The following is a 26,382-nucleotide window of genomic DNA, read 5'->3' on the forward strand; positions in this document are numbered from 1 at the left end:
ACAGGGTTTCCTTTGCTGATTAGCACAAACTTTGCCACATTCCAGCGATAATGAAAAATGTCCTTCTTAAGGCAGGCGTTGAATGCTCCGAGTAGTAAATCTGACTGTTGACGGAACTCTAGTATTAGCTGCAACACTACCACCCGCCGAAGTGCCCGCTAGCACGACTCTGCCTGTTCCAAGAATCCCGACGAGTCTCATGATGTTTACCCTCGCAATGTTCCATGCGCAGGGAGAGCTGGCGAATAGCGTTAACCATTTCGAACATAATATACTGGTGGTCGGTTGACAAGAAGTTTTTTTAGAACTTGCCAGTCATCCACCAACTGTGCCAGAGATTCTAATACACAACGGAAATTTAGTGCGGATCTGGTGTTTAAAACTACGAACCAACTTCTCGCTTTCACATTCCGGATCCCTCTCTCGAGTCTGGGTTAGGTGTGCCCCATTCAAGGGCCCTAGCATTAAAGTCACCTCCTACCAGGATGCGCTTTTCTGTGTCCAAGCTGGCGTCCTCGACAGCATCAGGCCTGCGTCGAAAGTCTGACATCGTCTCATTCGGCGTTAGGTAAACGCTAAAAATCTTTATCCATAAACACCGAATTCAGTTAGAACTCGAACCCGAATGCCGTCTCGAACCCAGAAGGCAGCGGTACTCGATAAGGCAAGATGTCTTGAAGTCAGGTATTTGTTTTGGTATTGCTTACTGATCAGCTTTTACCTCCGCAGCGAACTGCGTTAGCAACTCGTTAGCGGTTCCACTCCGGTGCATGTTAATTTGTAGGATGCGAATCATGCCAGCCGCGTCCAAGCCTTTTCTAAGTTCGCCCTGAAGAGTGGACATCGCCCCGTGTGTGCAACATTTTCACCAAACGGACCAGGATTCTTTCAGAGAACAGAATTCACGTTTCCGTTGAAGATCTTCGCTTGATGGCGTACCCGACCGCATCTGCGGCTTGCTGTCCTCCGGTAAATTGCAGACGTGTGTCTCTAATCCAGCTACCTTTAACACTTGGTGCGTGTTATCCGTATCCGGACCCTGCATACTATCCATTCAATTTTTATTTCCCTGCTGTTAGGGAGTTTTCTCGCGTGTATTAGTTACCTCTGGACATTCTTACTTTACGGCCTGCTCCACTTCGACCTTTTCTAAGGATCTTGGATTCCTAGAGAGCACATAGGTTCTAGACACTCTCTCTCCCAGTACCCCTTTAACCACTTCACAGAACGCACTTTTTGCAATTGTCTTCAGGAGTCTGAAATACGAATGCGTATATGCAATGAATATAAAAACGTGGGGAATGTACTACTGTTGATCTTTTTCTACAAACATCTGTAAGCTCTGCCTATTCACAAAATAAAACCCAGTTTAAAGTACGATAAAATCGGATAAAATTTGTAAGCCTTATGACAAGTATTTAGAGAACAATAACCACAATATCATCCGCTCCGTTTCTTGCCACCTAATCCCAATAGTCGACTAGCGTAGCAAATTGCGAATATCGTTGCAAGAGCTACAAGAATGGCAAGCAAGATCGGAACATATTGAATATAGTGAGAGTATTTTCTCAGCATGTCCTCAATAGCTTGATTGCAACCAACATGGTAAGTCAAATCAGAAGAACATTTTTTCGAAATTTTCGGGCAACAGGAAACAGGAAGTGGTTTTCCCGATTGCTTGGTAGAATCTTTCTGTTCATAATCCTCCGGACCATCGATTCCACAGCATTTGAATTTTCTCTGAATTAGGTAGACTTTCGCTGCTTTTAGTTTGTTGTCGCTGATTTCCAGAAAGGAGCCGTTCTTATGATCCCACAGCTGTATAAGTTTTTCGCGAACTTCGCCTCTCTGCAGAGTGTTACGCCACCTCAAAACATACACGCTTAACGCAATGTTCATAGCCAAAAGGATAATCATGCAAATCGCGTAAACAAGGGCCCAAGCTTTATCCTCTCTTGAAATTGCCACGAATCCAAAAATGGCCACCACAAGCAAGAAGACACCAGATGCGATGAGTCCATAGCAAATGAATTCACTTTCAAAGTCGCTTGAAATTTCCCTGATGGATCGAAATGTGTCGGTTTCCACCGTTGCGATTACACCAACCGCGATTGCAGCGATTCCACAAATCAGGAAGGCGACATTAAATATGAATAGGAATATTGTCAGTACCGCCTTTGGTAAACATATGCCCGTCATCCCTTGCGGATACTATATATCGAGATTTCACGGTTGGATCTTGATTTTGGTTGAAATACGAATGGATTTTTACAAAAGATGCCACTTCATTGTCAGCGGGGCCTTGCAGTCTCACACACCCGATCTATACCAACTTCACTGGCTTGTTTTTCTCCAACCACAATATTTACTACTCTAATTTAGCACTTTATATCTAAATAGCAAAATATATTTTTTTAATAAAATGACAAAAATTTAGTTAAAATTATCACCATCTGTGAATAAAAAAAAAGGAAAATAATAAAATGCCGGTTTTCATGACATGGAATTTTCGGAGGCTACTAAGTAATTAAACATCCCCTTAATCATATTTTGTATCGCGCCCATTTGTGGAGAGGATATTTCGCTTGTTGTTTTCGAATGCAGCGTAGAAGATCCTGCAAACTGTGCATGTGGAGGAGGGCTACAACTTCTGAGCCCATTGTACTCGGCACTCCTGTCTAACGGAATATTCCGGATTCGTTAACGTATCGCAGGATTTCCGTTAGTGAATACGATGCTACCCTGCTTCATGATTGTTCAAAAGAACTTTTTTTGTCTAGAATGACTCCCAGATATTTCACTTGTTCAGAGAGTTGTAGAGTAGTACCCCTCATTTCAGAGAGGCAAAGTCCATTCAGTTTTCTCCTTTTATGAATAATACCATTGTGGTTTTATTTGGATTAACTGACAGACCCATGTCTTGGGCATCAGCTGTCTATCAAATCAACGGCACGTTGTATAATCCCACACACCGTTCCAAGATCCCCATCAACAGCAAACACAGCCATCAGCATAAGCTTGAGCGTGTATTGGCAAATTTTGCAGTGCGCCTTGTAGTGAGCCAGTCAGCATACTCCACAGAAATGACGAAAGCACATCTCCTTTGGGGCAACCCTTCGTTGCTTCTGCAGTCTGATAGCGATCGACACCCACCTCAGCGCACAGCAATCTCTGCGTTAGCATAGCATGGATCCACTTAATTAAAGCAACAACAACACCATGGTCTCTGGTGGCATCACAAAGATTTTGAAAAGGCGCACAGTCAAAAGCCCCTTCAATGTCCACGAACACCCCCATCGTGTACTCACCATTCAAAGTTGCATCCTCTACCTTTGTGACCAAAGAATGAAGAGCAGACTCACAGGACTTTCCACGCTGGTAACCATGTTGGTTTTCACTAAGTGGGTGTGACTTAAGTGGGTTTCCTCGAATGTGACGCTCCACCAGTCTCTCCAAACCTTTCAGTAAGAATGAAGTCAAGCTGCTCTGTCTGAAGTTCTTTGGATTAGAATAGTCATCTTTTCCAGGTTTCAGTATGAAGACTACCTTAACCTATTGCCAAGAGGAAGACACGTAGCCCGCAGCAAGACATTCTCGAAAAATATTTCTTAGAGGTCGCTCTAAGTGCTTCATACCGCCCTTTAGCATTGCCGGATAGATGCCATCCATGCCAGGTGCTTTGAAGTGTTCAAAGTACAGTATGGCAACTTTCACCTTTTCATGGGTAACAACCGCTTTCGCAATGTTCCCGTTCCCCTTGCAGCACTTGCGTGTTGAAGTTGTTGCAAACACCGTCAACTCACCCCCTGCCACTTCTCTCACCCGTTCTCCCGGGTGGTGTACTTCCAGGAGGATCTGCACTGAATCCAGTCTCGAGCTCGTGAAAGTACCGTCGAGCTTTCTAAGAGAGTCTAATTTGGTCCACTCATCCCTTTTGAGGACTCTGCACAGCCTTGAAGTCTCTCTTTGGCCTTCCAGTTCCTCACAGTACGCTCTAAAGAAGTCTCGTTCCGAACACCTTTCGGGAAATAGGACAAGCCTCTTCATAGCACTCTAAAAGTGTGCAGTTCAAAGTTTCCAATTCATCTTCCAGCACCAAAGGAGTCCTTAGTCATCTAGGGAACTGTACTTTATTGCCAAGAAGTTCATTGAACTTTATCCAATCCGTTTTCCTAGCGTTCCGTCTTTGTACTGCAGACTGTTCGCCCGCAATAGTCAGATTGAATTCTAGGTATCGGTGATCTGACAGTGAGACCTCGTCTAGCACTCGCCAGTGTGTAATCAACTCTAACATTTTTGAGGTACAGATTGTTAGGTCAATTTCTTTGCTTCTTCTCGGTCCCATGAACGTAGGGGCGCACCCTACTTTTGCAGTCATAAGTGATGAAATAAAATAGGTTCTCTCCTCCTGCATTGGATTTGTTACTGCCCCAGCAAATATGTTGAGCATTTGCATCGCAACCTATTAAGAGCTCGAGACCACTTGATTCTGCATACGCCTTTCGTCGGTGGAGGATACAAAGAATCATGGGGTAAATAAGCGGAGGCAACTATGATGGACTTAAAAAATCATAAGTCGCCAGGAGCCGATGGAATTACAGCCGAATTGGTTAAATATGGAGGCGACCAGTTACACCAAGTGGTTCATCAACTTGTGCTCAAGGTATGGGACAGCGAATCAATGCCTGACGATTGGCAACGAGGCATAATCTGTCTCATACATAAAAAGGGAGATATCACACAGTGCAGCAATTATAGAGGTATCACGTTGCTGAGTACCATCTATAAGATATTCTCCACTATCTTGCTAGGCCGGATAGCCCCATACGCCCAGAACATCATTGGCCCATACCAAAGAGGCTTCACTCCAGGCAAATCAGCAACAGATCAGATTTTCTCTGTGCGGCAGGCGATGGAAAAACTGTTGGAATATGGACAACAGTTGCACCATCTGTTCATCGACTTTAAAGCCGCCTATGATAGCATAGCCAGGGTAAAACTGTACACGGCCATGAGAGAATTCGGTATCCCGACGAAATTGATAAGACTGACTAGGCTGACCCTGACCAATGTGCGAAGCCAGATAAAAGCAGCAGGATCACTCTCAAGACCATTCGACATCAACAACGGTCTACGACAAGGGGATGCCCTATCATGCGTCCTCTTTAACCTGGCCCTCGAGAAAGTGATCCGTGATGCTGAGGTGAATGCAAGAGGTACGATCCTCTTCAAGTCCACCCAACTACTGGTCTATGCTGACGATATCGACATCATGGGAAGAGCCACCCGAGACGTGCAAACTGCCTTCATCCAGATCGAGCAGGCGGCGCGAGATCTTGGGCTGCACATCAATGAAGGCAAGACAAAATATATGGTGGCAACGTCAGCACCGAAGACGAATCAACCAACAACATCAAACCGCACTGGTCAAACACAAACACGAACAAGAATAAGGATAGGAGAATACAACTTTGAGACCGTTGACAATTTCTCCTATCTAGGGTCGAAAATCACAACCGATAACAACTACGATGATGAAATCCGCGCACGGTTGTTGTCAGCCAACAGAGCCTATTTCAGCTTACAAAGACTGTTCCGCTCGAAACGTCTCACCATAGGGTCAAAGCTCTTACTGTACAAGACTATGATCTTGCCAGTCCTCATGTATTCCTCGGAAACTTGGGTTCTTAGCAAGAAAAATTGCGAACTCTTGGCCGCGTTCGAGAGAAGAATCCTCCGAAGAATTTTTGGCCCCCTACATGAGGATGGACGATTCCGTAGCCTATACAATGACGAAATCTATGAGCGATACCATGACCGTCCGGTTGTGGATAAAATCCGGCTCAATAGGTTAAGGTGGGCGGGTCACTTAATCCGTATGGATGAGGATGATCCCACCCGGAAAGTCTATAAGGGCAATACCTATGGTAGACCCTGCCTAAGATGGAGCGATGGCGTGGGCCAGGACGCCAGACAGCTTTTAGGGATATCGAATTGGTGGACCTAGGCGCAAAACCGGGATGTCTGGAGTTCCTTATTAAGGCAGGCCTAGACCGGATACCGGTTGTTGCGCCGTTGATGATGATGATGATGAACTATGATGGTTTTCCTCTCGGAATTTATCTGGTATTGTATGATGGCCGTTGCTAAGTCCTGGGAACAGTACTGTCTCAGCATGGTTGCCTCTAACCGTCTTGACATCAGGACGCAAACTCTCGGTCTTATGGATTTTTTATCATAGAAGATCCTAGCTCCCTGTACTGATCCAATGCCACAAATTCTGTTAAATCGAACCCACGACTCTTGCACCAGAAAGATGTAGGAGAAATCTTGTAGCTTTGTCATTTTTGCTGCCAACAGATAGGAGGGAGCTTTAGCATGCTGCAGGTTGAGTTGCAGAGTGCAGTTCCCATGTCCCCATCAAATCAAATCTCAATCTCATCTCATCCCGCAGAGCATTCGTCTGTTTTCCACTTAGCACCTTGATTGGTTTACGGTGTCCGGTTTGCATAGATTCGATCACTCGAACTGGCATCCTGTCAATTCCGTTCACGTCTCTGGCTTCCCTTTTTTCCGCTAGTTCTTTGGAAGGTGTGGGAGAAGTTACTAGCAGGTAGGATTCACTCTGTAGCCGCTTCATCAGTGCGAGCTCCCATGCGGAGGTTCCGCCCCTGTATGCACTATCCTCCGCGCGCAGCTCCATTGTTGGAGAGCGCACCGAAGATGCAGCAATTTGCTCTATATTGTTTGAGTCCTTCAAACTACTGCATTGGTTTCCAAGCTTATTAGAATCGGTTTATTGTCTGCGTCTGTGTCCTCCTTACTACTTTCATATGGGGTAAATCTCTCATGTAATTGCCCGCGCATGCAAGACTTACCCGCTTTAATCTCCCGAAAGTTTTCCACACTCTCCCCGTAGGACTACCGTTCTGCCATTGTCTCATGGGGCTGGATCATGCTTCAACAGATGAGTTATTTGTTTCACCCCTGCATTGCGATCGACGATTTTTGTGATCTGAGCATATGACACAATATGTTGGGCACTGGCATTGGCATTGGAATCCTTATTCTGTTTCTACGAAGAAGACATGTTTCGCATTTTTCTCTACATTCAAGATAAATCCGTAGATGTGCTTTTCATACCCAGCACGTCCACTTAGGACTTACGTTAGGTCGTGGTTCGTCTGGCTGTGTCTCTGCTTAGTCTACTCGTTTACACTGGAAATAAGCTTGTGGGTCCGTCGTCCTTCCTTGCCTATCCATATCTTGTTTGCCAGAAACATATGCATAGATCTTATTTTCTCGATTTCCATTCATTCTCTTGTTGCATACTGTATAATCGAAGCGGTTGGTTTCAGTATTTACCGGAGTCACCTTTGTTATACAGAATCGTTGGCAGAAAACTCTTGCCGGGGTAAAGATCCTGCAACCTCCTCTGGGATTGTTTAATTAACTTAATTTTGTCAAAGAATTATTCGCGAGCCCCTCTGGGCCCGGGGAACCTTTCTATTTCCACTTGACGGGGCTCACGCGATATCTTTTAGAAAAGTTTGTACAGAGTGCGCTTAGTCGCTATGCAGCTTGAAATCATCCACGATTTTCTAGGATGATGAATGCTATGATCCTTTGTGTCTTCCGCCGGCAGAAGAACTAAGTTATCTGGTAGAGTATGTAGAATCGAGTGATCTGCAACACTTAATAGGTTGTCGTATGAATACTCTACATATTTGTTGGAGAAGTAGCGAATGCAATCCTTAAGGAGGGAGGCTATTTAATATCAACACTTCCGTCTCATTACTGCGAATCGCTGATGTACCCTTATGTTTTTTGAGCCAAGAAGAAGCAAAGTAATTGATCTAAGAATCAGCAGTTCACAAATATTCTAGTTGATTAGAGACTGGTAGGTGCTTGACAAACCTTCACGATACTTAGAATGTAGTCTGACTACTACAAGCGAACTTAATGCAATGGAAAGACAGAATCCTAGGAAAACGGATTATACAAAGTTGAATGAATTTCTTAGGAGTGAAATATACTTCCCTAGGCGAATAAGGACTCCTTTAGTGTTTCCTGTTTATTCCTTATTGGAGTATAGGGCATCCAGTCCAGGGAAGAGAGAATTTGCAGTATCTGCGAACCAGAAAAATCATTGCGTATCTTCGAGTGCGGGAAAAAATATTTAGCATGGTGTTAGTGCCTGGTATGTGATGTAGTGCATTGGTGTTCGGCAGATGGCATTGCACATCTGCTTATGGCTTGACAATGACCATATGGGTCAAAGAGACACATTATTCTTGGATCACCATACATCTGCTAAGTAGAAGATAAAATGTAATTTTCCAGTGCAGAGAAAAAGGATAAACCAGAAGAATACGTTGAAGGATATACTAAGGTCGTCTAAACCGATGACTCAAAAATAGATGAGGCCTCTGGAATAGAAGCATACCTCCCTTTCGAAAAAAAAGCAAGAATTATACAAAGGTTTTTCAAGCTGGAATGTGGGCAATCTTAAGAGGAGTAACCTAAGTGCCTGATGACGAATTGAAGGACAGAGACACATTATTCTTGGATCACCATACATCTGCTAAGTAGAAGATAAAATGTAATTTTCCAGTGCAGAGAAAAAGGATAAACCAGAAGAATACGTTGAAGGATATACTAAGGTAGTCTAAACCGATGACTCAAAAATAGATGAGGCCTCTGGAATAGAAGCATGCCTCCCTTTCGAAAAAAACAAGAATTATACAAGGGTTTTTCAAGCTGGAATGTGGGCGATGTTAAGAGGAGTAACCTAAGTGACTGATGACGAATTGAAGGACAGAGACACATTGCAATAATCGATACTCAAGCTGTTCTGAAGGCGTTGAACAGTCTTTTGAACTTTGTTTTTACATTCAATACGCTACTGAGTACTACAGCCACTGCCGCATAGAGGAAAATGGAATTTCAGAAGCTATGGCAAGCGCACTAATCGACTTTTCCTGTCGTACCCAAAAAAGCATGCTGCAATGTTTATCCTGTCGGAAAATAGGAAGATTACATAAATAAGGACGTTGAGTACCACTTTGATTAGAGGCTAGAAGAGAGTTCTCTTCAAATAGTTGTACGGAGAAGCCGATATAAACCCTTGGGGTAAGGCTAACAAGGTGGTAATGAAAAGGCTGTCGCAGGCTAGGACGGGATTCGACGTGCCCACTCTAAGGTTGATGCTTGGCAAACGGCGTACTGCATTTAACGGTTGCTCTGCCGTGGTGGACATGAAAGTTAAAAACGCATTAATTTCGCCAACTGGGTCCGAATTGAAATCGGAATAGGTTTGCCTGGATATTTGGCAGGTCTAGTCAAGAATGACCTCTCAAAGAGAATACTCTGGCACGGGACGAATGAGGGTCCCGAAGAGTACATCGTTATCTGTATGAACGGAGGCGTTCAAAAAACTTTTAAAACTGGAAGCAGGTGAAATCGGTTTACAAGCTTGCAGTGCTTTAGAATCACATTAGATGAGGCAGTATTGCTGGTGGCGGACATTATCGCAGTCAACATTCTGGCGAATGAAATGAGTGCACTATTCCAGGCAAGATGTATGAAGGGGGACACAGAATGCAGAGATGATGCAAGGTCAAAGTTGCATGAACTCGAAGAAACTAATAACCACGTTACCCAGTTCCTCACGAGACACGATGGTTGCTACCGACATTGGATGATTCGCAGAATTGTTATCGATGCAATAGTACACCAGAGGATGCAGAGCATGTAATGTTTCACTGCACTAGGTTTGCAATGGAGAGAAAGAACCTGAACCAAGTGCTGGGAAGAAGCGTGAAGGAAAACTGATTTACGATTTCCTCCGCGATTGAAAAATATAAAGTGAGCTGGTGAAGGACGGAAGAAGGAGGAAAACTCAAAGGACGAGAATCGTGAACTGAAGTTTAACCCACCCCGCGAAGTAATACCTAAATGGGGGTACCACGGGGTTGATTTTTAGTGGGTGCGAATCCTATACACTCCCGCTCTAACTCCATAGTATAGCATATTATTTCTTGAATTAGAGAAAGTTTGCAGAAAAAGTTACCCTGACTTTCATCTAGCATCGTATCATCTTGGTTAGCATCCATATTGCAGGTTCGTGTGGTACTTAAGCATGTGTTAGGCCTTCAGGACTGATTTGTATTTGCTGGAATGATGCCGACTGATATTCTGGCGGAAAAGTGCAGTTCTTTTATTGATACATGGACACTCGGAACAGAACTGTTGAACCGACAGGCCGATTCCGAATGTCAAGACTTAGAAACAAGTCACATAGGGATTAATTAAAATCATTAAGGCAGGCCTAGACCGGATACCGGTTCTTGCACCGTTGATGATGATGATGAATAGATGGTGCAATTCTTGTCCATATTCCAACAGTTTTTCCATCGCTTGCCGCAGAGAGAAAATCTGATCTGTTGCTGATTTACCTGGAGTGAAGCCTCTTTGGTATGGGCCAATGATGTTCTAGGCATATGGGGCTATCCGCCCTAGCAAGATAGAGGAGAATATCTTATCGATGGTACTCAGCAACGTGATACCTCTATAATTTCTGCACTGTGTAATATCTCCCGGTTGCTCCCTGTACTTTTCTAGTTCATAGACTTGTTGATTCTCCCAGGCTTCCTTTTTCCGTCCGTGAAGTCGCTTCTCCGCTCGCCGTAGTTCATGATAAGTCTCTGCGCGTACCCGCGTTCTTAGAGAATGCAACATTACTCGATATGCGGCATTCTTCCGTTCCGTTGCTAGCTTACATTTATCGTCAAACCAGCCGTTCCGACTCTTTTTGCGACTGGGACCAAGTATGTTTGTGGCCGTATCAATGATAACGTTCTTCAGGTGGTTGTAAAGATCATTTGTTGATGCTTCATCTCCAGGTCCTCTGTTGACTGCGGTTATTGCGGCATCCATTTCCCTCTTATAGGTGTCGCGGAGGGCTGTATTGTGGATAGCTTCAGTGTGAACTCTCACCTGATTGTCAGAGGGGATTCTGGGAGGTGTGTTATTCGAGCTTCGAACACCATGCCAGCGAGATAGTGATCCGCGTCTATATTGGCCCCCCTACATTCATCAAGGCTGAGAGGTGGCGGCGTTCGATCAACACGTGGTCAATTTGGTTGAAAGTGGTCCCGTCTGGAGAGGCGCATGTATGTTTGTGGACCGCTTTCCGCGCAAACCAGGTACTTCCAACAACCATTTCGTGTGACACTGCTAATTGAATAATCCGCAGTTCGTTATCATTTGCTTTCAAGATATCTTTTAAAGGCTCTTTATTCATCTCATCCCAACACCTTCTATGACTTACCCCGTCTATCAACGATTTCCCAAGTTCAATTTATGAAATTGGCTGCTGTGCTCAGTGCTTCATCAATATAGCATACGAGAAATCGACTAGAGAAACTTTGCTGTATATACAGCCCTGTTACCATTGTATTACTCAATATTCGTGATGTATAAATCCAAATTTGGAGAACTCAGTAGCCTACATCCCAATGATGGCTGCATGTCCTTTTGATTGACACTTTTAGCTGATTTCGGAACAATTCTTTTTTTCGCAACTATTTTTAAGTTTAACAAAATTTCCGTAGTTCTTTAAGATTTTTTTATTGCATGCTCCAAATTTTAGTGAAGTAATAGTTTTAATTGAAAAGGGGAGAATAATGGTGACAATTTTCTAAAATACATTCTTAAATACTTTGGCTGAAAGGATCTATGGAAAGATGGTTTTAATTAAGAGCGTTTTAAGAATCTTACTCCTCATCTTTAGTTTCTGCTTCTTGGCATGCTCGATTGCTTGTGTAGTGATCGGCGCTATATACGCTTTAAAACTGGGATTATTTCGGTCAATCAAAGAATTTGAAAGTGAATTTCGAAGTAATTTCATATGCTACGGACTTATTGCTTTAGGCCTGTGTATGTTCGTGGTGGCCGTCATAGGCTTTATTACAATTGCAGCTGGAAATATATTTTGGACAATTGTTTACCCCGCCTTCTTGACCGCTGTACTCGTGTTAAGTATCGTCCTGTGTGTGCATATTTTTCAGACACACAATAAAGTGATCAAAGGAGATGTACGTAACAGACTAGAGGAGATATGGCAGCAAACTAAAAAGGCTGATCAGGAAAATAAAGTCAAAAAAATAAATGAAAGCTTAATGGATTTTATTCAGGGAACCTTTAAGTGTTGCGGTATAGAAGGGCGTGACGATTACGAGAAGAACCCATCATGGGGGTATGGAAATGGAACTTTACCGTGGTCCTGTTGTCCAAAGGATCCTATCAAATGCAAGAAGCCAAACGCTTATAAAATAGGTTGCCATCAAACTTTCAAACAACTTTTAACGAAGTACGCGGTTTATATTAAATACATACCCGTTGCAGTTATTGGATTCGAAGTCTTAGCATGGATAACCTCAATTGCCTATCTTTGTATGCAATTCTAAATTTGAAATTTGAAAAAAACTAGGAACATTAATTAAATCTAATCTTGACTGCAGATTTATTATATGCGGGTGTACAATAAATATCAAATAAAGTTTTAATGATTTGAAACTCTTTTTGAATTAGTACGGACTGTGCTAGAATTCCAGACAGTTCCAGTTGCAGATTTTGGGAAAGTCACCGAATATAGATTTGGTGCTACTAATGCATTGGGTGACATTAAGTGTGGTCCCACCGTTAGAAGAAGCAGTACCACCCATACTCGACGCAGTCAACATTCTTCCCTTTAATGCCAATCGGAAGAATACTGTGATTCGTCTAATTAACAACCTTGATTTTGTTGGTATTTGTTTCTAGTCCCAATCTCTTTACCTACTATTCCAAAGTCCAAAGACTCAATTGATCATGCGCCATCATCCTGTGTTCTTCTTCTTTTTCTTCAGCCTTTGTCCCGTTCATAAGCGAGGTCGGCTCGTCGTGATCGGTTTCGCTATTTGGCTCTATCAAATGCCTGATATGGGTGCAATCCCGAGGCTTTCAAATCCCCATCCAGCGTATCAAGCCACCGTTGTTTAGGCATGCCTTTTGGTCGTTTACCATCGACTTCGATGTTTAGACCAATCTTGGCAAGCGAATTCTCGTTAGCACGAATTGCGTGACCATATCATCGGAGACGCCTCTCTCGCAACTTTTCCACGTGCAACCCCATAACAATCGCGGATATCCTCATTTCGGATGTTATCTAAACGTGTCATGCCACTAGTCCAACGTAGCATCTTTGTCTCCATTACCGCAAGACGCTGTTCGTTGTCTTTTATAGTCGGCCAACACTCAGAACCATAGAGAGCGACTGGACGGACGACATTGGGGTAAATTTTAGATTTGAGATGTTCGTTGATACGTCGATCACTAAGAACACCAGTTGTGGAACGCCACTTCATCCAGGTTGCGTTAATGCGTGAAGCAATTTCATAACGCAGTTCTCCATTGGCTGATAGCGTTGACCCGAGGTATTTAAATCGCTCAGTTCTGGACAGATCACTGCCGCTGACAGTGATTGTGCCTGTTTCATGGGGATCGGTCGTCAAAAATTCAGTTTTGTTTAAATTCAATCTGAGACCGTGTTGCATGAGGCGATCATTCCATTTTTCAACAAGTTGCTCGATATCATTTTTGCTATCAGATGCTAGGAAAACATCATCTGCATAAAGCAGTGTGTAGGGCGCTGGACGTTGGATATCCCGTGTGACGGTGTCCATAACAAGAACAAAGAGGAGTGGTGAGAAGGCACTTCCTTGACACGAGACACGGAGGGGTTTTGATACACCCGCCATACTTCGAACTTTACTTTTCGGATCGTGGTAGAGCAATTGAACGCAGCGCACGAGTTCTTCTGGCACTAAGTGTTGTCGTAAAGCATACTAGTTGAGTTCATGTGGTACACGGTCAAACGCTTTCTTTAGATCCAGAAAGGCAATGTAAAGGGGCGATGCTCTCACGGTGTTTCGCCATGAGTAACCGCGCAGTGTGTATTGTGCCAGTAGTTCCGCAGTTCTTGACAAATCCGGCTTGATTCATGGTTATTTCAACGACTTCGCGAATACGATTGCCAAAAATGGGTTCAAAAATCTTCATGGTATTGGAAAGTAACCGGATCGAATGCCGGATCGGACGGTAATTTGAACATTCTGCTGGACTACCTTTCTTTTCCCATATTGAAACAGTGGTACTTTCTTCCCAGTCATATGGTGTTCTTCCTTCTTGAATAACCCGGTCAAAGAATTGACTGAGCCACAGAGTTGGGACCCAGTTCTTCGCTTTCCAGGGCTCAGATGCGATGTCATCAGGTCTTGTGGCTTTCCGCGATTTCATTCCTTTTATTGCCACCTCAGTTGCGCTGTCAGCTAAATCCTTGAGGGTTTTACGTGAGCACCTGTCTGGAAGACTTAATCCCACGGTCTTCTTAGGACGGATTGATTCTGTGATCACAACTAAAGTCCCGCTGAGACAAGCAACAACGGTACCAGTCTATAACAAGTGCATGGCTTAGCATTCATTCTGGTGGATGCAAGACCTACCTAAATCTCTATCGAACTAAGGAGTACGGCACCCGTGTTGAAACGCAACACCATGCTGAGGCTCGAAGTTCTCTTTTCACTTGAGCATAACCACAACCCCCATGAAACTCCCACTAGGGGGCCTACCGCAAATAACCAAGCTGCACTTCCATACAACGGGAATTCTCCCGAAGTATGAGAGTCCAGGGGCTATCCCGGTTCCCATGGTACCAGTATACCCCTGGTAAGGTTTCGTGACCAATTTGCCACTTCAGATGAGTCCCCATGCAGACTCGGGTCTGATCGCCCTGATTCGGCCTTTGGAGTATTCGCCTACTGCATCACGGCCGGCAAGCCAAAGTGAGTACAGCGTCTCCCGGTGCCACCACTATGGAGGTTCTCCTCGGCCACTTGGTTTTAGTTTGGCCGACAGGGTTGTCGCCCCGTCTTCCTCACCGCCATCTCTGAGCACCAAGTTGCGCTAACAGGTGAAACTGCTTCAAATGTCGGCAATGGTAGTGGAAGTGGAGGATGAGCAAATTCTTCAGTTGAAGTCTGTTCGAAGTATTCTCGCCATCTATCCGTTGCGGCTCGACGGTTGGTAAGCAAAGTACCGTTATTGTCGTTAACGCAACAGAAGTGTTCGATATCTTGTGTGCGTTCATTACGGCTTTTAGCAAGTCGATACAGATCTCTCTCACCATCCCGAGTGTCCAGTTTATTGTAAAGATTTTTGTAATGGTTCGCTCGGGTGACAGCAACCGCTTTCTTTGCTTCACGGTTGGCATTCTTATAAATTTACCAATTAGCAGGCGTTTTATCGTCGAGAAATTTGTGGTAGAGGCGTTTCTTTTCACGGACCTTCATTTCAACATCATTTGTGTCTTTCATTTGGTTTCATGATTCTTCCACATTCGTAATAGTCGGCAATCGTATGAGTGAAATCGTTTCTTCTTTCTTCTCACCAAGTCGCCACCATTTAATGCGTTGCGGGCCAGTGCGTTCCTCACGTTCTTTTATCGGTGGCTTAACTCGCAGGACGGCAATCAACGGCCAATGTTTAGGTGCGATGATCTCATAGGGAACGGCTTTGCAATCAGTGACAGTGGTAAAATGCTGGCGTCTTAGGAGAATATAGTCGATTTGCGTTTTACTGTTCCCACTGTAAAAAGTAGGAAGATGAGACAATCGTTTGATGAACCATGTATTCATAAGCATAAGGTAATGGGTGTCCGCAAAATCCATTATACGCTCGCCACCCTCATTACGCGCTCCGAACCCCTTTCCCCCATGGCACCTGTTACCGTCTGCCTTTTCACCCACATGACCATGAACGCCGCCGGCAATGATTATTTAGTCGTCCGCAGGTACGTGACAAGTCTTTTCATCGAGAAGTTGCCAGAAGGCATCTTTCTCGGCATCAGGTCGACCTGTCTGTGGTGCGTACGCGGTGAAGAAGTGAATAGTGCGATGAGCTGATATAATGGTAAGCTTCATCAGCCGATCATCAAATCGTTCGACTTCTTTAATGGCATCACGGAAACCCTCCGAGATGGCAATGCCAACACCATATTGAGTGTGTTGGTTACCAAAATAGAGAAGTTTATAGCCATGTCCGGATGGCTCAAGTGGTTAGAGCGCTGGGCTGTCGTAGCGGAAGGTCGCGGTTCAAATCTCGCTGGGGGCAGAGGAATTTGTTATCGTGATTGGATGTCGGACACCAGTCGACTCAGCTGTGAATGAGTACCTGAGTCATATCAGGGTAATAATCTCGGGCGAGCGCAATGCTGACCACATTGCCTCCCACAGTGTACTGTGGTGTACCGTTACGGTCTTGAATGAAGTGCTCTAACACACTTCAAGGCCCTGATCCAATATGGATTGTTGCGCCAACGATTATTATTATTATTATAGCCATTTTAACCGCGTTCGCGTTCAATATCGCAGCTTTAGGCACCAGACCATCGGGTTTCTTGCAGAGCGCAGATATCAATGCGCCTTTTCCGAAGAGCTCTTGCGAGTTTCTCGGTCTTTCCAGTTAGGGTACCAACATTTAAGGTGCAAACATGTCCTGCCGCGTCGACTCAGGTGGACACCCTAGTATATCTCCGAGGCTTGTGGCTCAATCCGATCATCATGTTTGTAACGACATTGTATGCATTTTCTTGGTCGACCTGTTGCGGGACCTGTCACCAAGAGAAATCAGGTAGGATTTAGCATAGTAGAATAGCTCCAACTATACTCTATTTATCTCTTTCCCTGATCTCAGCATTTTATTTTTGTTTTACTGAGGATAGTACAGAGTACGTTGCCTCAAACCCTCCTCCTTTACCTGGGCCTGGGACCAGCATACTATGTTAATAGCATGGCGCCATGATCCTGTGTTAGGGCAAACATATGCTATTAGCGTCCTCCTTTCTTATCGGAGTGATGAATTACACCGGCAGCGTAGGGAAAAAATATGGGTCACAAAATGTTACAACTTGAGGTTTTTACTCTGAAGTTCTGTCAAACATCTTTCCCTCTGATAATAGTTTTACCGGTTTGTCCCCCTACGGAGAACACTCAAGATGGAAAAAAGTTGACTGACGGTTTCTTCCCAAGACTCCTAGCATCCTTATAAAAAAACTCACTTCGGCCTAGTTTAGTTTTTAATTTAGGACGGATTTCACTTAAATATAATTCGCACTCATGTCGTGTTTGCGATTATATATAAATGGAGCACCATCGGTCGCTAATGTCAGTCACGCTTCTCACAGGGCAGAGATGAGGTAGCGTCTGATGATTTGCCGCTGCCCTGGACGAAACCGTCAGTCAACATTTTTGATAAACTTGGGTATTTAACCCAAAAAAGAGGACTCGGTGGACCACAAGAGAGGAAATAAGTTGCTTCCCATGTGGTTCGCTCCGTCATGAAGTGGATGCAGGCTCAAGACTTCCAGCATCTTCAACTAAAAACTCAAAACGCACTTCCTTTTGACATTGCAGAAAGTTTCCTCGAACTCTGTAAAGAGCAAGGGGAAGGAGAGTTAAACTCTAAACAATGTTGCACAATGGCGTGGAGGGTTTTTGTTTGATTGGTACAGAGGGGTCAGAAGGTCAATCAAGTTTTTTAGGTATTCTTTAATGCGTTCCTGGATTAGTTCATTTACCGCATTCTCTAAGTTTAGCTACATTCCATTCCACCAATTCCAATTCAATATACACACTTCGGGAAAGTTGAATTTTAAGGTAGATGATCTAGAAACTTCTACAGAAGTTTCATTCTGCTCAAAGAAGCATATTAAGAAAATTCTACCGCTATGATCCCGCAAAATTGACTACGGACATCTTGAACATCCCTTGTAAATACACACCTTGGGACTAGGGACTTCTTTAATATTCGTTACACACATGGGAGCTCCCATGAGAGAAACTCTCGTTTGACTTCCGCCTATGTCTCCTTGGCGGTAAAATTCGAAAAATGGAATTAAAGCTGCAGCATTCGCGGGCGGTATAGTAGCATTAGTTTCAGAAGAGTAGGTTGGAATAAATGTGCTCAGTGTGACCCCAAGTAAAAAAGACAAATAACTACTACATAGTCTTAGCTAGAGACGCGTAAATGCGAAATATTCAGGGTTTGCTTAATTTGAATGACAAGGACATAGTCGAAAATTAGCGAGCTAATAAACTGGCAAAATGTAGCTCTCATATATTGCCGAAATTCTGTTGAATTCCATTTTGTCCTAGTTTACTATTGCGGTAAATACCAGGTGGTACCAATACATGTCGAAAACGGAAGGCTCACTGCCCTTACCACGCACCATAAAGGAAGTCACACAAATTGCTGCACTCAAGATGGGTCCCATCCTTGGGAATCTTAACTATCCTACTGGATAATATTTCACACTCCCAGGATTTCTGAATGAGTATAGTTCTGAAAAAACTGCAAGGCTACAATAACCGTGTCACGAAACTATGAAGCACAATGGTTTTTCTACGCTTGAGTATATTGATAGAAGAGATGATGATGAGGACCAGTTCATATGAGCACGTTATAGTGGTAAAGTTGCAATGACCATTCTTACGCGCAGAGAAAAGGTTTTCCGCTCCTGGATCAGATCACGGACATTTTTCGTGTTAAATTTGGGGACCAATGCCCTACGCTTCTGCGAGTGGAGGTAGCGAGCACCCTAGAAGACAATTTCTAAATCTACTGTTGATCGTAATGTGGTTGATTTGATTGGGTGACCTTTGCTAGTCAGTTGAAACCCAACTGACGTTATAGTAGATTCTGTCCTCGAACAGTGTTCAGCCAATGATAAAGTGGTAAATGGTGCAGAGATGTGCAAACCTTTCAACTTGATTGTTACGGTTACCACGACCATGCCACCACAAATGCCCCGTCATAGCAATCCCTGGCGTTCAGATCACCCAGTATGATCATAATACCATCTTTAGGAAGTATCTTCTGAACTGCGTGAAGTTGCTCATCGAAATCCTCAGTTGTTGCTCTCACGCCACAGGAATTCGAACAGTAAAGCACCAGCAGAGTTCCTAGGTAGTGTTTCTCGATCATAGCTTGGGTCTAAATGCCAACAAAGCTATATCCGGAATGTGACTCGTGATGTCGTCTACGGATGACTTGGATTCGTCACTTGTCTGCATCAAGTTCCATCCCAATATCACGGCTGAACATGTTAACTGTACTTAACTACTTTCTTAGATGTATCGGCTTGATGTGACCATTAAAACATATTCGATTGTAAAACCATGTCTTCTAGCATCAGTCAGTAACCATGAATGAAGGCTCAGTACAAAACCAAAGATAAGCCAGTGAATCTCCTTGGAGAATACGTCTGCACTGACCAGGTAATATGTCATCTTTCAATGACTGTCGCCTGATAAGTTTCAGATCAATACTATGCAGACATAATTCATCAATTAACCAGTATGCGAAACGCTGTTCAAAACCCTAGCGTAGCCGATATGGCAACTAAACACTTTTCTGTGCCTTTTAGTTGCCTGTTCTAGAATTACCGAATCGACAACGAGTTGTTCTTTGTAACCCCTTGATCCCAGTCGGGTGCCCTTTCATTCCCCTAATAGAATGTCGTTAGTCCCAAGGTACGCACTGATCCTTGCACCAATAATAGATGTTATGAATTTGTATAGGGTTGTCAAACAAGTAATCGACCTTGCGGCTGAGGAAACCTACATTGCGAACATTTTAGAAGGATAAAGTCCTCTGACGAAGTAAAGAAAACATCGCCACTGACCACGCCAACCAATATTTTCCGAAAATCATGTTCATAATCTCTTGCACTGTGAATTCGCCGCCACTCCAAACTCAAGTTCCAAGCACCGACTTAGCCCTCCTGCATCGAGTTGATACTTATCCAATAGCAATAGTCCCGTTATATTTGCATCTACATTGATGGCATGGCCTTGATCCAAAACAAGCATTAGAAATGCATTTCATAATATGGAACATGATCTATGGTCTATGTGAAAGCAGCAACAAAAAAGTTAATAATCATTTTTGAAATGTATGAAAATTTAAATGGATTTTAATGTATTTAGGGAAGTTAAAAGGTGAGACGGTTTTATAAGTAAGATTGTAAAAAGGACAATAAAAACGATAATTTTTGAATTAATACGGAATTAAACGGAGAGTCATGGAGGCGTTGAAGGAAGCTAAGTAGAAGCATAAGAAAATATGTTGCATATAAGATGGATGTCTCGCCAGGAAAGGCAAACGTAGTCATACGGATGCTGCGGCAACTATAAAATTTACTGTGGTATTCCAATCGATATGGATAGATTACGGTATTATCTTTAGAATGTTTAAGAATGCTTTGAGTTAGCCATTAACAGTATTTTTTTTGTTCATGGAATACTACTACTATGTTCATGCAATGTTAAACCTTTCTGTTGGCATGCAAGACTGCAGCATTACGGTCACGGGATTCGCGGATTTTTTGGTTAACTTCTAAATCTCTTGTTCTTTAGAGTTAGTTTGGAACTCTATTAGATGACTCAAATTAACAATAAGGTCTAAAACCTCGACCTCGACCGAGAGGTTTCATCACACTCCGCACAAAACGTGCAGGCAGTGTTCATAGATATTTCTAGCTTCCCTAGGTGATTGTTTAGCCGCCAGTGACCAGTGAGAATTCCCACTATGATTCGGAGGTTCTTTTTGGTGAGGTTTAAGTAATCCTTTGTGCGCTTGGGTTCGTATCCCCAATATCCCCCGTATCCCCTCAACCGTTCCTCTTCATTTTTTAATGTAATAGCCATGAATCCGTTTCTGATTACACAGAAGGGTTCTGGCTCGTGTAAAGGCATCCTTGCTCCTTTTTTGGCTAGTTCATCCGCTGCCTCATTGTCTTCCAACCCTACATGGCCTAGAACCCAGAGTACCCAGACCTTGTTGAACGAGCCGCTCGTATTTAGTTTCTCAAGGCATTCCCATACCAGCTTACAGTTCACCTGGTTGGACCTAAGTTGGACTAAGTCGCTCAGAATACCAATGTGTGCTTACCTATTGGCTCCAACTACAATTTCCTTGGACCAATGACACCGGAGCCTATTCCCTCTGCTGTGGGGGATCCGTCAGTGTACCAAGTAATCAGTTACTGGTTTAAGCCGCATGTCACAGCCACGCTCTCCAAGTTTCCGTTGTTACTCCAACGTGTTTCAAACTTCTTATCAAAGTGAAACCTTGTTGTTATGTTATCCCTTGGTATTAATAATTCGGGGTACCGCCTAGAACGAATATCAATCCTCCTTCGATTTAGGCAGATACCCGGCTCATTGATAATCCCGGCCATCATGAAGATGGCCGTCCTTGCGTGGATCCGAAGGGGTTAATCCCAGAAGGATTGATACATAGTCGCACCTTCCCGCATCAGGCACTAGTAATTCTTAGTTTGGATTCTATCTCATATTTATATATATACTTATATGATATATGCCCCTACAGATTTAAACAAAGTCGTCCACGTATCCCTGGACTTGTATTGCAGTATTTGTTAGCATGTCCAGGAGTTAGTCCAATACCATACTGCACATAAGCGGCGATTGTACCCAGCCCTGTGGACAATCTTGAGTAGTATTCATGACTATAGAGTTTCTAACTGTCGGTATTTCTACTTGCCTACTCCCTAGCATTTTGCCCATTCAGAAAACCAGGGTGTTTCCCTCTCCCTTGCAGATCAGGGCATCTTGTATCTCTGTGTGCGATATATTGTCGAATGCTCCTTCTCTATCCAAAAACGCAACGCAGACAGTGCTATTTTTGTTCTATGGCATCCTGTAATACATCTGTCAGCTAATACAGAACAGTTGACCGTCCTGCCCGGTAAGCGTGTTGGCACTGATGTAGGGGATTATGCTTTAGAACGTTAGTTCTAATATAGTTGTCTATGACCTTCTATACCGTTTTGACTACGGATGATGTTAGGCAAATTGGTCTGAAATATTTAGGGTGAAAAGAATCCTTTTTACCTGCTTTCGGAATGATGACCACTTTTTCCAGCCTCCATGCCCTTGGTAAATATTCCAAGGTTATGCTCCCCTTTACCACCCTCAGAAGAGCCTCTAAGATGATTTCTTGGTCTCTCTGGGTTAATGCTGGGAAAAGTTCCCACTGCCCAACTCGCCTTAGCTTCTGAGCATATCTTTTTTGCTCCTTTCTTCCCCTTTTATTCGTTGTTGGGGTGTCAGGCAGAATGTTGTCCCCGTGGGGTTGGACTCCGGGAAATGAATTCTGGGAAGCAGATGTTCTCTGTCCTCCTCATTCTCGGTAAATGTCCCATCTTCCTTCTTCAAACAGACAGAAGATATTGCCTTTGGCTACAGCTTTGTAAAGCTAGTGGCTTTTGTAATCTGTTCGATCCCTTCATAGCATCCCCTGAAGCTATTCCGTTTTACTTCCCTGATCGCGTTGCTATACGCAATCAGTGCATTTTTGTACCTCGGCCAATCCTCGGTTTGCTTTGTCCGTTTGAAGATTTTTCGTACCTCTGTTCACATTCTGGCTAGGTTCCTGTTCCACCATAGTACATCCCTTGATGACTTAACTATCTTAGCCGGACAATTGGTCTCATATGCGTCAATGACGACTGTATTGAGGTTTTCCACCACTATTTCCAGTTCCAGTTCCCTCTTGATGTCACCACTCCTTTAAAGGTGAGCCATGTTGTTGGTCAGGTGCATTGCATAGAAATCCCAATCCGTTCTCCTGGGATTCCTTATTATTCATTTTATTTCGGAGTTGCCCTCAATATCAAATCTTATTATTCTGTGATCAGATATAGAGGGCTCATTCGAAACCCTCCAATTCCTGACCAGCCCGTTCATTAGAGTATTTCCTAGAATAATTTTTAGTACCTCCTGTCTAGTGCTGGTCACAAACGTTGAATATGGTGGCTTTAACTTTAGGAAGAATTTTAAGCTCGTAGCCACTCTTCTTCAGTTTCAACCAAGCCTAAAAACTTTTTCGTCGGAATTATTCATATTTCAAGATTTATTTGTTAAAGCGCAAAAAATAAGTACAAGTACCGACACGGTAAAACAGCGCCTTCTACCAAAATCAAGCAATCAATCAAATCGACATTTTTAAAGAAGGATTTGACATCAACAAGGCTTGTCAGGTCGACATTCTTAATTGGCCATTTCCTTTTAAATTCAAGTTTTATTTAAATTCCCCCATTTCGATTCAAAAAATTAGAATGTGTACGCTAAAGACTTTATTCAACATTTTCTTCATCGTGTACAATGCTGTGCTACTACTACTAGGCATAGGCTGTGTTACTCTTGCTATAATTGTCCTAATTCGACTAGGAGAACTAAGAGGAATATCAGACTTTATTGAAGAATTCAAGGGGCAATCAATTACCTGTGGCATCTTCATTCTCGGTCTATTAATGATTATTACGTGCGTCATAGGCTGTCTGGCGAGCGGTTTTGACTCCCATCTTCTTGCAATTTCTCACTCAATTCTGATGCTCCTTCTCCTGATCGTAACTGTCATCTTGAGTGTGAGCCTCTACGCTGACATTTCGGCCAGTAAAGGTTTGGTATCAAAGAAAATGGATGAATATTGGAATAAACGGTCTAAAAACGATACTAATAGTGCATTGCCTGCAATTGAATATGTATTGAAATGTTGCGGCAAAAATGGACCAGATGACTATGAATCTGAAGAAGTTCCTACCACGTGTTGTCCAAAAGCTAAGGACAAGTGTACGGTGGAAAGCGCTTACAACGAGGGTTGTGAGTCAAAAATTAATAATTTTTTTCGCAAATATTCGAAGCCTGTTGGTTATATGTGTTTAATAATTATATTATTTGTGTTTGTAGGTTTTATTTTAGGAACTTATCTTATTCTATTTTTGTATTATAAAGTATAGAGCGTTTTGAGCTTTAATAAATATTCTTCAGTGAATTTTCCTATTTTTTCTGTAGAAGCTAACAAGTCTGAAAGTCTTCAGAAGATACTGGTTCAGGCACACCAGTGTACAGGATTTCTAATCAACTGCCATGAGATATTACATCATGTGGCAGATCTAGCCCATTCTACAAAGCTATCATGCCTCTTAGGCTTCCACCCTTTCAACCAACTCAATTTAGACAGATCCAGCAAGCAGAGAAGTGGAGAACTGAACTTAAAAGGCATGTCTATCGAAAGATACTGTTTTCAATTCAAAAGAAACTCGAACTGATCGGGGTAGGTAGCTGGTGAAGTAGCTCGGTTGAGGATTAACCTTGGTTTGGTCATACCTGCTACCACATGGGAAAATCATAGTTCATAATCTAAAAAGCCAAAAAACCACGGATATTTCATTAGGTCGTTCTAGATAGACAATGCTAGAATTAACACTTCTAAATTTACCGTAAATAAGGAAGTTCTTTGACCTGGCCAGATAAAATCTGACTTGAATCCTTTGAACAACCTCTAGGAATTATTCGCCGATACTGTTTATGATGAAAAACAGAGAAAAATTGAAAAGTAGCAACAAAAAGGTACCACAAAATGAAGAGAAAAACCTGAAATTCTTCGGAAATTGGCATTATCAATGTCTGATAGATGCATCCATGTATCATAGGGATATGGATGAATGTAAACATTTTGCCCGTATTTCGATTACAGGTTTCCTTTACGGCATGTCCTTTGTCTCAAAATGAGTGCATTGAGAGTTAGATTCCATTTCGTGGCACAAGCTTCGCTGAGGGAATTTGCCACAAAGTCCAGCGAAGCCTCAGTTGGTGGTGGAGTGCCAATGCTATATATATTATATTTATATACTACACTTTTTCAGATCCGCCTCGGCTGAACTGCTCAACCGATGTTTGCTTCATTCGAGGGATCTTTGCACTCAATCAACGTGTAAACTAGGTAACCTGAGCCATGCCTGGGTCCAGTCTTCTGCACGGAGCAGCGTCAGGAAGATGGATTTTACACAACGGCGACGACAAAGCACCACATCGTCCAATGGGCAAAAATTGATAATCAAAATATAGTTTGACGAGTTCTTCAATAACTGGTATTAATAAGAGAGAATTTTTAAATCCGAATGTACCATTGTTTACATTTTTAGGGTTTTGTATAACACAAAACCTTATTAAAATCGATTCGTATGTCTGTGTGTTTACCTATCACACGCACTTTTCTCCAAAACGGCTGAACCGATTCGAACGAAATTTGATGGACATATAGGAACTAAGAATTCATACAGTGAGTGACATAATTTACATCGGGTTTGAAGGGGGTTCTCCATACATGCAAAGAGGGGATGTAAAAATGTTTTTCATTGAATATAGTCATGTAAAAAATTCACCACACGGCAGATAATTGAAATATATGTATGTATGTGCAAAGTAATCGAAGTATATATTCCAAACGTGTAGACTTAAAAATCTATTCATAGAACACATAGAACATAGAAATCTAACAATAGAACAAATTAAATGCCATTCAAGTGACACTATTTAGCTTGCATGCCTATTGTCCTCAGTTATCACTTGTGATGCTGTCTACAAATTTCACTTCAAGAAGATAATTTGCCATTTCCTCATAGATTTCAGTGTACCTCCTACTTTGTAAAGCTAGGTTACCCTGCTGCTGCATTCTTTCGAAAGGATCCGATTTAAATCCGAGGTCGCTTTGAAGGGCACAAAAGCGTCTAAATGCTGGTTGTTCAGTTGACCTTATGCTCCCCATTCTTTGAGAGACAACTCTTTTTCAAAGCTGCTCTCATGGGTTGAGTGCGATTTCCACCAAACTTGGTAAGATTGTGGTCTATCTTATAGCGTACAGCGCTAGGATGAACCTCAGGGGGTTTTCCAGCCAATTACTAAAAATTATAGTAATATACCATTATTAGCTTTATTTGAACAGATATCTGTATGTAGGGTATTTCGGAGCCCAGGCACCATATAGTGGCATCCTCCTGATTTTTTTCAGATTATTCTGTTGAGTAGTTTCTGAGAATGGGTCCGTGAAAGAAACGATCATTTTCGGCCCTCCGCACTCACCACCTTCCCAACAGATGTCGAAACTAAGACCGGCTAACCGAGACCTTTCTTTTGATGCCCCACATGACTATATTTGATGAAAAAAATGTACACCCCCCTGTGACTTTTTCAGATTGTTTGGTTGGGTAGGTTCTAAAAACCAGAATTTAACCCTTTCATTGGATACCCAATGTGACCACGCTCTGTAAAAAAAGTTTGCTCCCTCCTTTCGCATATATGGGGAACCCCCTTAAAGCCAACGCAAAATGATGCAACTCGTTCCATGTGTAGCGTTCTCAGAGCAAATTTCGTGATGATTACTCCAGCCGTTTCGCAGTAAATCGGACGGACAGAC

At 42.9% G+C, this 26,382-nt stretch overlaps 3 protein-coding genes across 3 annotated transcripts; 2 read left to right on the forward strand and 1 right to left on the reverse strand.

Annotated features, from left to right (window-relative positions):
- Positions 1–1,375: 1,375 nt before the first annotated feature.
- On the reverse strand, positions 1,376–2,528 carry LOC119648956 (23 kDa integral membrane protein-like). Its single transcript, XM_038050874.1, has one exon. It carries the CDS (start codon positions 2,197–2,199, stop codon positions 1,441–1,443), a length of 759 nt encoding a protein of 252 aa, XP_037906802.1. The 5' UTR covers positions 2,200–2,528; the 3' UTR covers positions 1,376–1,440.
- An 8,976-nt stretch (positions 2,529–11,504) lies between these two features.
- Positions 11,505–12,574, forward strand: LOC119649033 (CD63 antigen-like). Its single transcript, XM_038050991.1, has 2 exons — positions 11,505–12,339; positions 12,409–12,574. Exons 1-2 carry the CDS (start codon positions 11,748–11,750, stop codon positions 12,468–12,470), a joined length of 654 nt encoding a protein of 217 aa, XP_037906919.1. The 5' UTR covers positions 11,505–11,747; the 3' UTR covers positions 12,471–12,574.
- Positions 12,575–23,130: 10,556 nt separating this feature from the next.
- LOC119649336 (tetraspanin-18-like) lies at positions 23,131–23,958 on the forward strand. The gene has a single exon (XM_038051442.1). It carries the CDS (start codon positions 23,243–23,245, stop codon positions 23,921–23,923), a length of 681 nt encoding a protein of 226 aa, XP_037907370.1. The 5' UTR covers positions 23,131–23,242; the 3' UTR covers positions 23,924–23,958.
- Positions 23,959–26,382: the final 2,424 nt, after the last annotated feature.

Source organism: Hermetia illucens, chromosome 2 (assembly GCF_905115235.1).
Source record: "Hermetia illucens chromosome 2, iHerIll2.2.curated.20191125, whole genome shotgun sequence".
NCBI classification, from domain to species: Eukaryota; Metazoa; Arthropoda; class Insecta; order Diptera; family Stratiomyidae; genus Hermetia; species Hermetia illucens.

What these genes read in the sequence shown, in the direction of transcription:
- LOC119648956 (XM_038050874.1), bottom strand. Translation starts at nt 2,199, where the DNA reads ATGACGGGCATATGTTTACCAAAGGCGGTACTGACAATATTCCTATTC.
- LOC119649033 (XM_038050991.1), top strand. Translation starts at nt 11,748, where the DNA reads ATGGTTTTAATTAAGAGCGTTTTAAGAATCTTACTCCTCATCTTTAGT. An exon ending in GCCAAACGCTTATAAAATAG is followed by an intron (nt 12,340 to 12,408) that starts GTTGCCATCAAA and finishes TACCCGTTGCAG; the next exon opens with TTATTGGATTCGAAGTCTTA.
- LOC119649336 (XM_038051442.1), top strand. Translation starts at nt 23,243, where the DNA reads ATGTGTACGCTAAAGACTTTATTCAACATTTTCTTCATCGTGTACAAT.